Raw genomic sequence first — 13,541 nt, 5'->3', positions numbered from 1 at the left:
ATTCACAACAGAAAACGAGTCACCTGTTTTATTTACGATCTCTTCCTGCCAGTGTGAATGCCGTGCTTATGGAAGGGAGTGACCGTGTGCACAGGCGGGCTAAGCCTACTCCACAAGGGGGCGCTGCCGGCCTGGAGCGCGTAATCCGTTCCCCCCGCAGCCTCCCCCCGCCCTGCATCTTCACTCCACATGCCTACCCGATACTACCCACACTCAGTTCTCCCTGTAATCGTTTTCTGTGTATTTCACACACATACTTCGACTCGTCACTCACTCGGAAGTTCTTCCAAACGGAATGCTTTCTGTCTCCCAAAGCTACTCAGAGAGTAGGCACTCCATCAATTCTTGAGGAGCTGATGCGTTCCGTCTATATTCCAACATACCTTCTAGATAAGGGCCGCTAACTGTTAGCATTTTGCCAGTGTAAGAAGGGAGTGACCCATCATCTCAGGTTTTCCTGCACATGTCTGATGAAATGACAAATACCGTAATATAAGAAAATGGTTTTATTCCTGATTTTTAGTTCCCATACAGTTAACAAATACACTTTTACTCTGATAATAGGGCTTTGCAACGAGCAAAGCGGTTGAACTAACACCCATAAATATAAGCGGGGAGACAATTAACATCCACTAAAGCTTCTCTACGTAAACTATTCTTTTAATGTCACTTCTTAAAAAACAATTGCAAATAGACTACATAATGTACGTGAGCAAAAAGGCAATTAAGTGAATCTCTTGAACACTACGTGTATAATAAACAGTGCATATTATCAACATTTACATGATTCACATCAAAATGATGACACCCTAACACATATTCCTTTTAAAGGATAGATTTATCAATAAAATATTACATAGCTTTTAATACTCTGGTACAATACTTCATATACTGCTGGAAAATTAAATGCATGTCTAAGTCAACAGCTTTAATAAAGGACCCTTTCCCAACTAGCTTTTATTAATAAAAGAATCACAATTAGGTCATAAATAAAACAGGCAAATTATTAATCACATGATTTGAGGTTTAAGATGAACACTTGGAAAAGTTAGCTTGGATAGACTGCGAAGGCATACACCACACTAAAACCAACCGAGTGAGCTGCCCATAGTGGGAAAAGAAACAAATGTAACAATGGAAGCTATAATAAACTATATTTTGGAACTTATTTTTCAAGAGGAAAGGGGGGGAACTCAACAAAATCGAGGGCGAATAGAGACCCTAACAAAGGCATTGCAGAATCAGGGGAGCCATGTGCTCGCTATACGAAACCTCATTCCCCCAACAACGTACAGAAAACTAGCCCCACCAGGTTTGTCCTTCTGACTACAGCCTAAGTCCCCCTTGTGGATTAATAAGCTACAGCAAAACACTTCACACCCGCACACCTTTCCACACTCCCCTGAACGAGTAGAAATAACCCGAGACCTTATCTTAGTTGTAAAATCCCCTGTAAAACGACCCCTAAAAATAATCTTGATGATTTTCTTGGTTTTCCCAAAGCAACTGGGCTCCTTAAAGAATGCAGAACACCATGAAAGTCACACATGTATTTTTCTCAACCCCATTGAACCACATCTGACAAGTCATTGATTTCCACGGACCAGATGGCCATAATTTTCAGGAGGACCACACACGGGGTATGAGGTGTATTTTTATTTTTATTTTCTATAAAAGTTATTAAGACTGAAATGTGGCTTTTTAAAAAAAAAACCTGAATACCATGTGCCAGATAATTTCCCCCCCCCAATATAAAATCCTATGCTTATAATTTAAAAATACTCAACCAGCTATGGGATATTGTGCAAATTTTATGTCTAGCGGCAACCCAGAAGCCAACCACGTACATTGGTCCAGCGCGCCTCCTTTCCAGCTATTGACCTGACTCAGCTGTGACCGGATGCTCCGGCCCCGGGCCCTTGGACGGCCTCAGAAACCACCCCTTGGGAACTTCCATTTCCACTTTTTTAAACCTGCGCCTCGAGCTCCCCGTCATCACCTGCGTGATTCCATCCCACAGAGAGAAATCTCCTCTAAGGACCTGCGATGCGGTCCCCTTTCCTCAAACACACAACAAACCTTAGCAACCGAGGGACAATCATAACCTTGTCTGGGCAAACGCCGACCTAGTATGACAGCTTGCTGACCTGGTGGAGGGAAATCTAAATGGAATCAATGTCCTGTAACTCAGAGGGTTGGTCCAGATCAGCTCTTTCCATTCCAAGTGCAAAAACCACCAATCTGAAGCTACAGGCAGAGACTGGATGTGGCAAGTTTATTTATGTATCAAACCCTTGTGTGCTGGTGAAAGACTTTGCCTCTGAAGTCTAGTGTCAAAACATTCCCACGAAATCGAGGCCCAGTGGAAGACCCTTCAACATGACAATGCAATAAAAAGAACAGAGTTCAGGAACTGGTTGCAAATACAGAACTTCACTCTCCCTCTTTACAGGCTTAGCAAGACAGTAGTCATTTGCATCCCTCTTATAAGGTAATCACCTCCAGGCCACCCCTGTGTTCCGAAGCAATTTTAAGTGCGAGGGCCTGGGGAGGAGGGCTATGTGGGGGGAACACTGGATGCTGTGTCTGTGAAAATGGCAGTCACTGCTTGGCCCGGTTGCGACCTCAGTGGGGAACTACCACCAAGGCCGGATCTAGGCCTCGCTTACGGGAGCAAGAGCAAGGAGAATTCCAGAAAGGAGGCCATGCGGTGGCATTTTACGATCTTCACAAAGTCACCCAGTGAGACTTGAATGGAAACGCACTCACTGAACGATGATTCAACACACGGGGGCAAAGAGGAGTGTTTTTGGAGAAGGCACTTCAGGTAGCAGGTCAGTCGATCTGACTGCTCGGTGAAAACAAAAACAGGCTTCTGCCTAGGCCATCCAGAGAGCGGCCTGTGAGCACCGCTCCTTCCCACGCAGCCCACTGCCCGGGGGACCGGTGGTGGCGTGAAAAAAGTGCCTCTTTGCCTCCCTCTGCGGGGGCCACACTGACAGGGTGCTGCTTTCACGCGCTCTGCCCCCTTGACACAGCCATCCTTGAGAGACCAGTTTCCCCAGGTGATGGTGCAGAAAAGAGGCTCAGAGCCCACAGAACCAGTGCAGGAAGCGTCTGGAAGGCCCCCTTTCTCACGTCCAGCTTCCACACCAGCTATCACGGGCAGCTCCAGCTTCCCCGGGTCACTCACTAGCAGCTTCTACTTCTGCTAATAATAGCTTTCCCCCCCTCAGCACTAGTTCTGACGGTCTGTTACACCGGAGACCCCCCAGGAGCCACACCTCCACTTCACACCCCAATGAAGTCCCCTCTTCCTGAGTCTGTGTCGGGCTGGTGACTTGCTCTCATCAATAGAGGGCAGAAGTGACGCTGTGACGGTTCAGGTTTTAAGTCATAGGAAGGCCTGCCACGCCTGCCTTACACTTTTGGGAGCTCTGAACTGCCACGCAAGAGGTCCAGCCACCCTGTGGGCAAGGCCACGTGGAAAGGGCACATGAAGAAGAAGTGACGGAGGGCCATGTGCAGGGAGAGAGGCCCAGCCACCCCAGTGTCTCAGCCAATCTGCCCACCAGCAAGGGGCACCAGCAAGATGAGCGGAGGGACAGCTTGGCTGAGCCTGGTCCAGCTTCAAGGACAGTGAAGAAAAAATGAAGAATTAGGGTAAGCCACTATGTTCTGAGGTGGTCTGTCAGCAACAACTGATAACCAAGATATTGGTTAGTCACAGACACATTTTCCCTAAACACTCAAATGAAAAAAGTATATATGGCGAATGTTTCCCCACCACAACCTTCCCAGGCAACAGGCTGAATGGCCATTGGTCATCTGCAGAGGGAAAAGTGTGCCTTTCATTCTAAATTCCCATGATTTTCTAATGGCGATGCAGAAGACAGTCGACTCCTGACAGTCTGGGGCACTGGCTTAATTATCATTTAGCCAATGAAAGAGGCCATCAAAATGGATTACCCACTACTGATCAGTGATGACGAATGACACTGTTCTCACTTCCACAGACTGCTGTTACCTTGATTTGCCCCATTACCAATTGCCCCATCGCTCCCCACAAAGTGGGGGGAGATTAAATTTTTTAAGGTTATACACAGAAAAAAAAAGCCAGTAACTAGGATTGGAAGCATCGCCATCTGCAAAGTAGAGAGCACAACTGAACTGCCCCCTCAATTTAAAATAGAAACTCTGTAAAATACGACGCTGTCCGCATTGCAGAGGGGACTTCTCATCTGAGGAAAGCAGTGACCAGGAGGCAGGTGTCGCTGAGTGAGAAGACAACAGTCTTTACACGGTTTCACATTCTGTTCATCAAAGGGGGGGTCGACCACAACACAAGCCTTCAAGTTTCAAGTTCACATCAACTGTCTTGCACCTGTTCTTGACCTTTTCATGGAGAAGTTGAAGTCCACATCTGGGGAAGAAACAAATGAGAATTTTTAAGGAGCACATGTCTAAAAGTGCGCAAGGCATGAAACCACTTAAAAATACCTTTAAAGCTTTTAAGTAGATTACTCGTTGAAATGGGAATTTCAACATGAAATACTGAAACCTATGAGTTGCTAACTTATTAAAACACATTTCACACATGGGTCACTGTTTAAAAAGGTGATCGACAAGGAGGGGGTGGACAAGGGAGATGAACTGCCACATCTGGAGCTGGAAGGGATGTGGAGCGGAGTCCGTCGGAGGCCCGGACTGTCCAGTGCCCTGTGCCACACGGCCAGGCAGAGGCCGCCTGGGAGGAGCGCTGAGGCACCGTGACCCCAGCCGTCCCCACAGTTCCCAGACCCCCACATATCACCTCCCAGCACAGCCTGCATTAGTCAACGCCAATAAAAACAGCAGGCACAGTGGCCTCTGGTGTCCATCACCAGCATCAACCGTTTCTCAATAATAAGTGCTAACCTTGCCCTTCCCGGAATTAATTCTGCATTTGGCATTAATGCTCAATGAACTCTAAAACAGATCCACTTGGGGAAAAAGAAGTTCAAAGAGAGGAAAAAGGAGGCCGACTTGCACAACTCCGTCATCAGACAGTTTGCTGAAATGCTCACGACTTATCTGCCTGCTTAGAAATCCCACAGATGCTACGGACGCCGAGCAGACACGGCACTGCCGTTCAAGTACCTGCCGCTGGAGCCCCGTGGGCGCCCTCATCTGAAGCTCTTCTGCTGCTGCATCAGCCCCACGTTTTCGTAGACTCTGGCACTGTCCTCTCTCATTCTGGAAGGCAAGAGACGGGGACGTGAACAGATGTGCAGACCGTGCTGTATGTGGCGTCTGGAAGGCACACAGTACAGTACATTCTTTGGCAACCAGCTGTAGTACAGACACGGCTCCTGACCCCTGGAGCTGGTGTTTTAGGACAGGACATATGACAGGACCGCGTAGCAATGTAACTGAAGTTAAAGTGAAATAAGAGCCTCCAGCCCCCTGCGCTCTGGGGGGTTTGGAGGAAAGTGAGTTGTTTTCCAAGCGGGCAGAGCAAGAGAGGACTGTGTGCTGAGCCCTCTGAGTTAGACCTTGAAAGAGGGTGGGACATGTACACACAGAAAGCATTGGCTCTAATTTCAAGCAGAAGGGTCCGAATGGGCCAGAGTCCCAAGACAGTAGCTAACACAGAGGAGCAGTCAGACCCCGGATCTGGCTACCCCGGATCTCGCAAAGGGGAATGTTGAGCATGAAGCTCAGTGGTGGGGTTGGGGGCCCTGAGAGGGCCAGTGCCTCTGAGCCCCAGCTCTGCATGCAGAGCCGTGCAGCTGGGAGGATGAGGGTCCCCGTGGCCGTGGGTGCTGGCGGAGAGGGTGGCACGAAACCAGCAGGAGGGGCTCAGGGCCCCAGTGTCCCGGGGCTGCTCCCTCTGTGGGGACGGGTGGGAACAGAGACAGAGAAGCCATTCGTTGCAGGCAGGCACTGGTAACAACGCGCAGTGGGCAGCACGCAGGTCGGGGGAAGCTCTCTGGCAAGGACTCGAGTCCGCACGAGCTGGTTCCGCTGCAAATGACTGGAGGTGGCCATTGAACACACACTCTCCCCGTCGGTCCACCGGGAAAGGAAAAGGCGGCAGAAGGACAAGGCAGTGTGGTGGGGAGACCACTTCTGTTGTGTTGCTTCATTTCAATGTTAAATAGGAAAAACATATAAATACGAGCTTCATCTACGCTACTGAAAATGTTCCAAGAGAGTATTAAAGTCAGCAGGGACTTTAAATCCACGTTAGAACCAAATAGAGATAAAACTCTAAGCAGGGATGGGGGGGGGCGGGGCAAATGTTATACCTCAGAATAACTAGAATATGCAGATAATAACAACTTACAATTACTATCCACATAATTGATTTAAGTAATGTTTTCCTATCGTGCTTGAGTTTAAACAAGAGTTGGCAAAGTTCTTCTATAAAGAACCAGAGGGCAAATAACTTAGTCTCCACAAGCTGTACGCAGTCTCTGACATACGTTACTCTTGGGCGGGGTGTGTGTGTGTGTGCGCGTGCGTGTGTGTGCGTGTGCGCATGTGTGTGCGTGCGTGTGTGTGCGTGCGCACAGGTGTTAATAACCCTTTGAAATCCACTTGTGAGCTGCACAGGAACAGGCCGTGGCTGGGATCTGGCCTGGGGGCTGCAGTTTGCCGACTCCTGCTTCACACCCAAAGTAGATTTCTGCGAATGTGGCAAATGAGCAGATCACAATTGTGTCGACACGTTCATGGGGAGTTCACTTACTTTCACTTAGTGAAGAGTGTTAATCCATCACAAGGGGTGCCACCTGCCTCTGGAGCAAATCCCACCCCATCAGAACAAAATTTACACTCTCCTTTTAGAGAATCTCAATGTGATGCACACACAAGCCCGTGTAATCCTGGCCGGTGCAGCAATCGGCCTTCGGTTTAGGTAGCGTAACAGTCAGACAGCCACCAACAGACTGAGAATGGGCTGGGCAACGATTCAGTGACAGGTGAGTGCACCCAAGACCTGCAGCTGTTCAAGCTTTTCCAACGAATGGAGTCCTTCATTACTACTCACTCTGCGCAGGAGGGTGTTGGGGTGCAGGGCGGGAGGGGGCTCTGGTCTCCGCTTGTCTGGTCCGCGAGGGAATACTTAATGTTTGTGTACTCGTGGCCTTTCCTCTTGCTTTTCTGAAAGGTAAAGGTAGAAGTTACATGCATGAGGAAATGTGGCTTTTTTAAGGGAATACAAAAGACAAAAAAAAAAGGCGTTTCAGAGAGAGAGAGAGAAACAGGTTGGACCCTGAATACAAAACTGCTGACCGCACGTTAGGGAATTCAGCTCCCCGGTATGAATACAGGACAGTGGGAAGCACTCTGGAAGCACGCAGTTCAAAAGCACAGAGTGTCGAGCATCGACAACTTACTGTAGCAGACCCAACGCACCTGTCTGGGCTAAGAGAGGAATCCCACCTTCTCTGCAGTATTAGCACCTCATCAGCTCGTCGTCCACTGGTGCGTAATGAATTTCAGGTAAACAGTTGGGCAAAGAGTCCCAGAAACAGTCACTCCACGTAAAAATGGCACACAGGCACGAGGATAGTGGCGCAGCAGCAGAACCAATAAGGCACTTCATCCTGTCTTCCCCGACACCCCAACCCCACCCCAGAAAAGACCCGGACACCTTTAAAACTTTACTTTTGCCTCCAGACACTCTGGAGGGGAATATGGCGAAGACAGTATTTTACTCTGGAGGGGAACGTGGTGAAGAAAATCGGTAGAACGTAAATTCCCTCTCAGATGCAATGTGACCTGCATCTGGTAGGACTCCAGGTAGAATTCGCCTGGGAACAACCAACTCCAGAGACCCAGTCCGCCCGACTGCCGCCGTCACGCAGTGCCGCGTTCCCCGTGGGGCTGGCTGCGGAAACAGCGTGTGTTAGAACGGGCGCCCATACCAAACACCGACGTACAAGCAGGAGCTTCCATTCACTGCAGCTGGGGGGGAACCAGCACCCAACCTGGGTATATAGTTGGTCAGCACCGGCAATACCAACGAGCTGGTGTCTGGTAACAGTGCAAAGACCTACCTTCTACAACCTTGGACACTTACTGATCATCACAGAATCTTCCTGGTTCTCCTTCTCTCCTTGGTGACCACTGGCTTCACCCACCCACACCATCAGCAACCAATTTGCTACCTTGTCCCCCTAGAGCTGCTTGTCCCCCCTCGAGCTGCCGTGTACGGCCGCTTAGGCTCTGGGAAGAGAATCACAGATGGCTGACAAGTACTCCTCCCTCAAAAGCGCCACAGTCATGCAAACCAGCAGAGACTGAGAAACTGTTACAGATCAGAGGATCCTAGGACAGAAAAGGGTTCTTAGAGGGAAAACTGTAGAGTTTAACTGATAGCAACGTATTGGTGTTAATTTTATAGTTTTGACAGACCTACCAGGGTTTTATAAGATGTCAACATTCAAGGAAACTGAATGAAGGATGATCAGCAACTCTCTCTAGTACCTTTGCAAGTTTTCTGTGAATCTAAAAATTGTCCTGAAATGAGACGTGTACTTAAAAAAACTATGGGAGCAGGGACAATGAGTTGCATAGGTATCCAGAGGCTACAGAGAGAGCTGGACTCAAGTGGTAATTAGCTAATTAGCAATTCAGAAAATACTACACCAGCACAAACAAGCACACTCAGTACCCAGGTCTTGGCTTCCAAACACTGACTCTCCAATGAAAAGAATCAGGATTCCTTTGAAAAATGGCTGGGAATGTACAGGGTGAACCTGTATCATCTTGTGGTGTCGGAAAGTCCTTAGTGCTCAAAAAGTGGGATCACGTCTGAAGGACATAGGAACCAGCCTAAAAGCGTCACACTTGCCGAACTTGGGACAACCTGAGCAACAGAATAAATAAAGGATTATAACCCATTCTGACATCAATAAATAAATGAATACATAACGGGGGGAGAAGGGAAAGCTCTTCCTTCATAGGAGGCTTCCAACTAATAAATGATAAGGGGTGATGGGAAGAGAAAATGACTGCTGGGCACAGGTCCCAGGAGAAATTTTTCCGTGCGGTGAAATGGGTGTTAAATTAGCAGGCAAAAAGTATGATGGAAATTGGTTATTTAGATAGTCTTGGTATTAATTAAAAAGGGAAAAATAGTAAGTTGACAGTGAGGAAATCTGAGCGGCCACATCTTAAAGTGCCCAAAGTTAACCCGGCCGGCAATGAAACAAATCAGCAGACGGTGGCCCGACGTGAGGGACGCACATGTCTGTGCCAGTCCCGTCAACACACACGCCCCAAACCTCATCAAGAGAAAACACCACACAAATCCAAACTGAGGGGCCTTCTGCCAAATGACTGGCCTGAACTCTCCAAAACTGTCAGGGGCATGAACGATAAAGACCAAGAAATGGTTCTAGATTAAAAGAGACACAGCTTTAACTGTCACGCACTGTGACAGTTAAATACACCATGTGAGCCAGGACCACAGAAAGGGCGTTGATAGGACAAAAGGGCAAGGCCTGAATATGGTCTGTAGATGAAGAAAACAGGACTATGTCGTATTCATTTCCTGATTCTGATCATTTCACTACGCCTGTGGGGAGAGGGAGAGAGAGACGGGGCGAGTGTGAATGAATAGTAAATTGTGTTACAACGTGAACAGTCAGGAAAGCTGAGTGAAAGGAACTCTGCACCCTGTTTTTTGCAAATGAAAAAACTCTCATCCTGTAAATGAAAGTTAGTAGAGAACTCTCCTTTGAAAGGGCAGAAAGAGTGTGAGAAGAACCGCTTGTAAAAACTCTTGCATGTTCTCAGCCTCATCTGCATGCCCCCTGGACTCCCACCCCAGCTTCCGAGAGGCCTCCTGGCCGGCGTCTCGGTTTCTCCACTTCCTTCCCCACGACTCCCCACCCATGACTCATTTTCTTTCTTCCATTTTCCCCTCTTTAGCAAATTCTCTCACTCCCCAAGTTTCCTAAAGCTTCATCATTTGGGAAACGCCTGTATTTCACTAGAATTAGTGCTCCTAAATGAGTTTGCTCCTTTGTTTAATGTAAAAATCAGGTGGGTTTCATGTTTCTAAGTCTGCCCTTCACCTTTTGCTAGTTGAAAAAGTACTTCTCACTTTACCACAAAACCAGGTAGCAAGATCCTACAATGAAACCAACAATACAATGCAGAAAACCAGGGGTAAAAAAAAACAGGAGTAAAACCACCTATTACAGGACCCCATTTTTAAAATAAATGATCTAGGCCGACACATGTTTTTCAGACACACACCACGTAGTAGCCACTGTGCGCAGTGCAGCGCCCACACGCGTGGCACCAAACACTCACAGGCTGAAGGAGTGGACACATGGAGGCACACGCCCCAGCTCTCTCGGGTGGGACCACCAGGGACTTTATTTACAGCCTACATTCAGTTTCTACATCCTAGGTCTTTTTATTCTTTCATTTTAGAGAGAAAAAAGGAGAGAGAAACACTGATTTGTTGTTCCGCTTACTGAAGCATTCCTTGGCTGATTCTGGTGTGTGCCCTGACCGGGGATCAAACCCGCAACCTTGGCGTGTTGGGACGACAATCTAACCAACTGACCTACCAGGCCAGGGCCAGTTTCTATGTTCTATGTTCCATAATACTTAAATTATTAGAGGATATGTCTTGCTTTTGTCTACTTCTTCCCTCCAACATAGGACAGTGATAAAAGATTTTTGTTTAGTTTGTAAATCTGAACTGTAGTCTCAGATTTAGGGTTAGCGAGACCATATTTGGCAATAAGAACATCTGAAGTGCTCGAAAGCTGGGAGGGGAAGTCCCTAAATTCTCCAAAACAAGGATAAAAACCAAATCCTCAGAATGAAACAGAGAGCGCTTCCCCCAGCTTTCCCCATCCAGACTACACGAAGTGCTTCATGTTACTGCACAGAGCGTCCAGTTTACCAGCAGGGCTGCACTCTCTTTCTGTTTATTAGGAGTCCTTCTCTGGGCATCTTCCTGTGTTAACTATTCCCGGCCCACATTAAGTAAGACTGGAGGATAAGTGTACAATAGCCTATAGTAACCACCTAAATAGTTCATAGCACTGACAACAACGCAGTCAGATTTAAAGCAAGAAGGCCCCAAACCAGGAGCTTGCTCATCATCCGAGCTGACATTTCTAGACATCTACTGTGGCAGAAGACATTTTTCTACGAGGAGACAATCTACTGAGTGCTTTGGTGTGAACTGAGAACCTGCCACACCGTTAGCCAACTCTGGCTAACCAAGCTTTGGTAACGCAGCTACTGGCCTGCTCGGCTACACGTCGTTCAGTCAGGTGGCAGGTCCCGTGTTGAGAAGTTCCCGTTCTGAGAGGCTGAGTTCTCCGGAAGGCAACAAACGGGGCAGAGCGGGCAAATACCCCTGACGTTCGGACACACCGGCTGCAGCACAGCCCTGGGACCAGGGTGGGGGTGGGGGTGGGCAGGGAGACAAGCACGGCTCCCCAAAAGAGCAGTCTCCTCGTTTCCCTCGTCTCAGCTTAATCCTAATTAACTCAGCTTTGTGTCTGTTATGAATAGCTTCGAATGGCAAGGCTCCAGTGCCACATTCTTCTTCATTATGCATGCTTATTAAAATGGAAATTTCACTGTTTCCAACTCGACCAAACTGGTGTTTCAAACCACTGCATGCTATTAAGAGCGAAGCATTCATTTACGAGATGGAATCAGGATAAATATGGCCTGGATTAAACTGGAACAGGCTGGAAACCTGGAGGCTCTGCGTCTGAGTGCGCTGTGGGGGCCTGGTAAACCCTCCCCTTCCTGCGTGGCCCCTCCCCAGGCCATCAGGCTGGGTAGGCAGCACAGCACGGCACAGCGCCCCTCCCTAAGCCTCCTCTGGACTGAAAATTCAGAGCCATGAAGGAAGGGAATTTGCAGAGAGGCCCGTTCTGGTGGGGGACTCGTTTCCCATTCCCAAACAAAGCCAGGCACTAGCCAAGCCTGTGCTGATCAAAAGGAGAACATTCACCAGCTGCCCAGAAAAGGCAAGGAAAACCAGCATGCGGCCCGCCCAGGCCTGGTACCTGCTCTTCTTCAATCCTGCGCTGTAGTGTTTCGATATAATGCTGGACGGCCATGTAGATGAATCGGTACTGTGCTTCTGTCTGGACCATCCCTGACCTCTGAGATCGCACCATCTGAATCGTTTTGGGAACATCGATGTCACAGTCGACACCTACGAAGCAAGCAGCACGAAGCATCAGGAGAAACAGCAGAGCCAGGGTAAAGGGGCCGGATACACGAGTTTCGGCAGGCTAAGGCATAAAGCAAATTTAGTCTTTAACGTTCTGCCGAACGCGTTCCAAAGGCCACGGCACTGGCCTTCTGATCAATACCGATGATCCCAGGCGATTCCATGATGAAGTCTGGGAAGCAGGGCTCCCCCACTTTCCAACGCCCCACGCCATCAGCCAGGATGAGGGGGCCGGGTAGAGAATGCAGCTGCATGTCCAACAAAAGGCCACAGCAGGGTGTCCCCAGGTCCTGGACTTCGTCTCAGGCCAAAAGCTGAAACAGCATCGCTTCTGTTCTCGGGCAAGCATGCTGGAAGGTGAAGTCTTCGGCCCAGATTTTTGTGAAAATTTTTAACATTCAAATATTCTTCCCCAGGCTGTTTTCACCAGCACCTTCTGTCCATGAGCTACAAACAGGAGCTGCCACCCCCCACCCTCCAGATGACCTACCTTTCTCTCTGATGATGTCAATGAGGATGTCAATCACGATGAACGTCCCTGTCCGGCCAATGCCAGCACTGTGGGCAGAAGGATGGAAAGCGATGGCAGAAAAGTCATTCGTGGCGGTTTATACTCAAAGCCAAGCTATTAATAGAGCAGAACCAACATCTGCTCTTGGGAGCACTTACACGATCGTCTACTTATACCAGAAAATGAATTTGCTAAGAGCACAGGGCTCTGGAGTCAGTCCAACCTGCACTGGGAGCCCCGCTTCCCCAATACACAGTGTGCCGGGGCCCAGTCTCTTAATCTCTGACCCTCAGTTTCCTCATCTGTGAAATGGGGGCAACAGTGTGTCTCTTACAGGGTTGTCATGAGGGTCAGACGTGAGTCGTGCGTGAAAAACACTGGGCCCAGAGCAGGTGCTCAATACGTGGCAGCTTTTAAAAAACTGAACAAATAAAGCGTCGTACACATCTACTTGCCCAACACATGAAAGACTTAAAAAGCCAAGCTTTCCCCAGTATGACTGGGAACCCCAATCCTGGGCACCTGCAGCCTGCACACTGTGGGGCGGAGGCCACAGGACTAGCTTCCAGAGGGTGGGCAGTGGTCCTAATCTTTTAAGCAAATAAGTGTATTGTTGGGGAAAAACATGCCTCATTTCTGTGGTAGAACTGACTAGGCTCCCAATAAAAATGATGACCTCTGAATTACACTATTGAAAAAGGAAACCAAGCAAATGTTACCAGACTAGGAGCCCCTTGCAAATAAGGACAATGTTCACCAGCCCCTGTCCTGCCACCCCCAGGACCCTGGCAGGCCTGTAGGATCGATGAAAAATACACT

The 13,541-nt window shown here is 48.5% G+C and overlaps 1 protein-coding gene across 2 annotated transcripts in view; it reads right to left on the bottom strand.

Moving 5' to 3' along the window:
- Positions 1-488: 488 nt before the first annotated feature.
- The window catches only part of PTPN11 (protein tyrosine phosphatase non-receptor type 11), a 63,588-nt gene continuing 50,535 nt past the window's right edge, over positions 489-13,541 (bottom strand). For both annotated transcript variants that reach the window (XM_037052140.1, XM_037052141.1), the window contains exons 12-16: positions 12,702-12,769; positions 12,042-12,193; positions 7,034-7,146; positions 5,140-5,235; positions 489-4,423 (exon numbers count right to left, since the gene is read on the bottom strand). In XM_037052140.1, the coding sequence (XP_036908035.1) occupies positions 5,166-5,235; positions 7,034-7,146; positions 12,042-12,193; positions 12,702-12,769 (403 nt within the window). In that variant the 3' untranslated portion in view covers positions 489-4,423; positions 5,140-5,165. The remainder of the gene's footprint in view (positions 4,424-5,139; positions 5,236-7,033; positions 7,147-12,041; positions 12,194-12,701; positions 12,770-13,541) is intronic.

Source organism: Sturnira hondurensis, unplaced genomic scaffold (assembly GCF_014824575.4).
Source record: "Sturnira hondurensis isolate 20B ecotype Veracruz unplaced genomic scaffold, ASM1482457v3 Scaffold0007406, whole genome shotgun sequence".
Classification (NCBI taxonomy): domain Eukaryota; kingdom Metazoa; phylum Chordata; class Mammalia; order Chiroptera; family Phyllostomidae; genus Sturnira; species Sturnira hondurensis.
The sequence above is the reverse complement of the archived record's forward strand: the minus strand, read 5'-3'. Positions and strand labels throughout refer to the sequence as shown.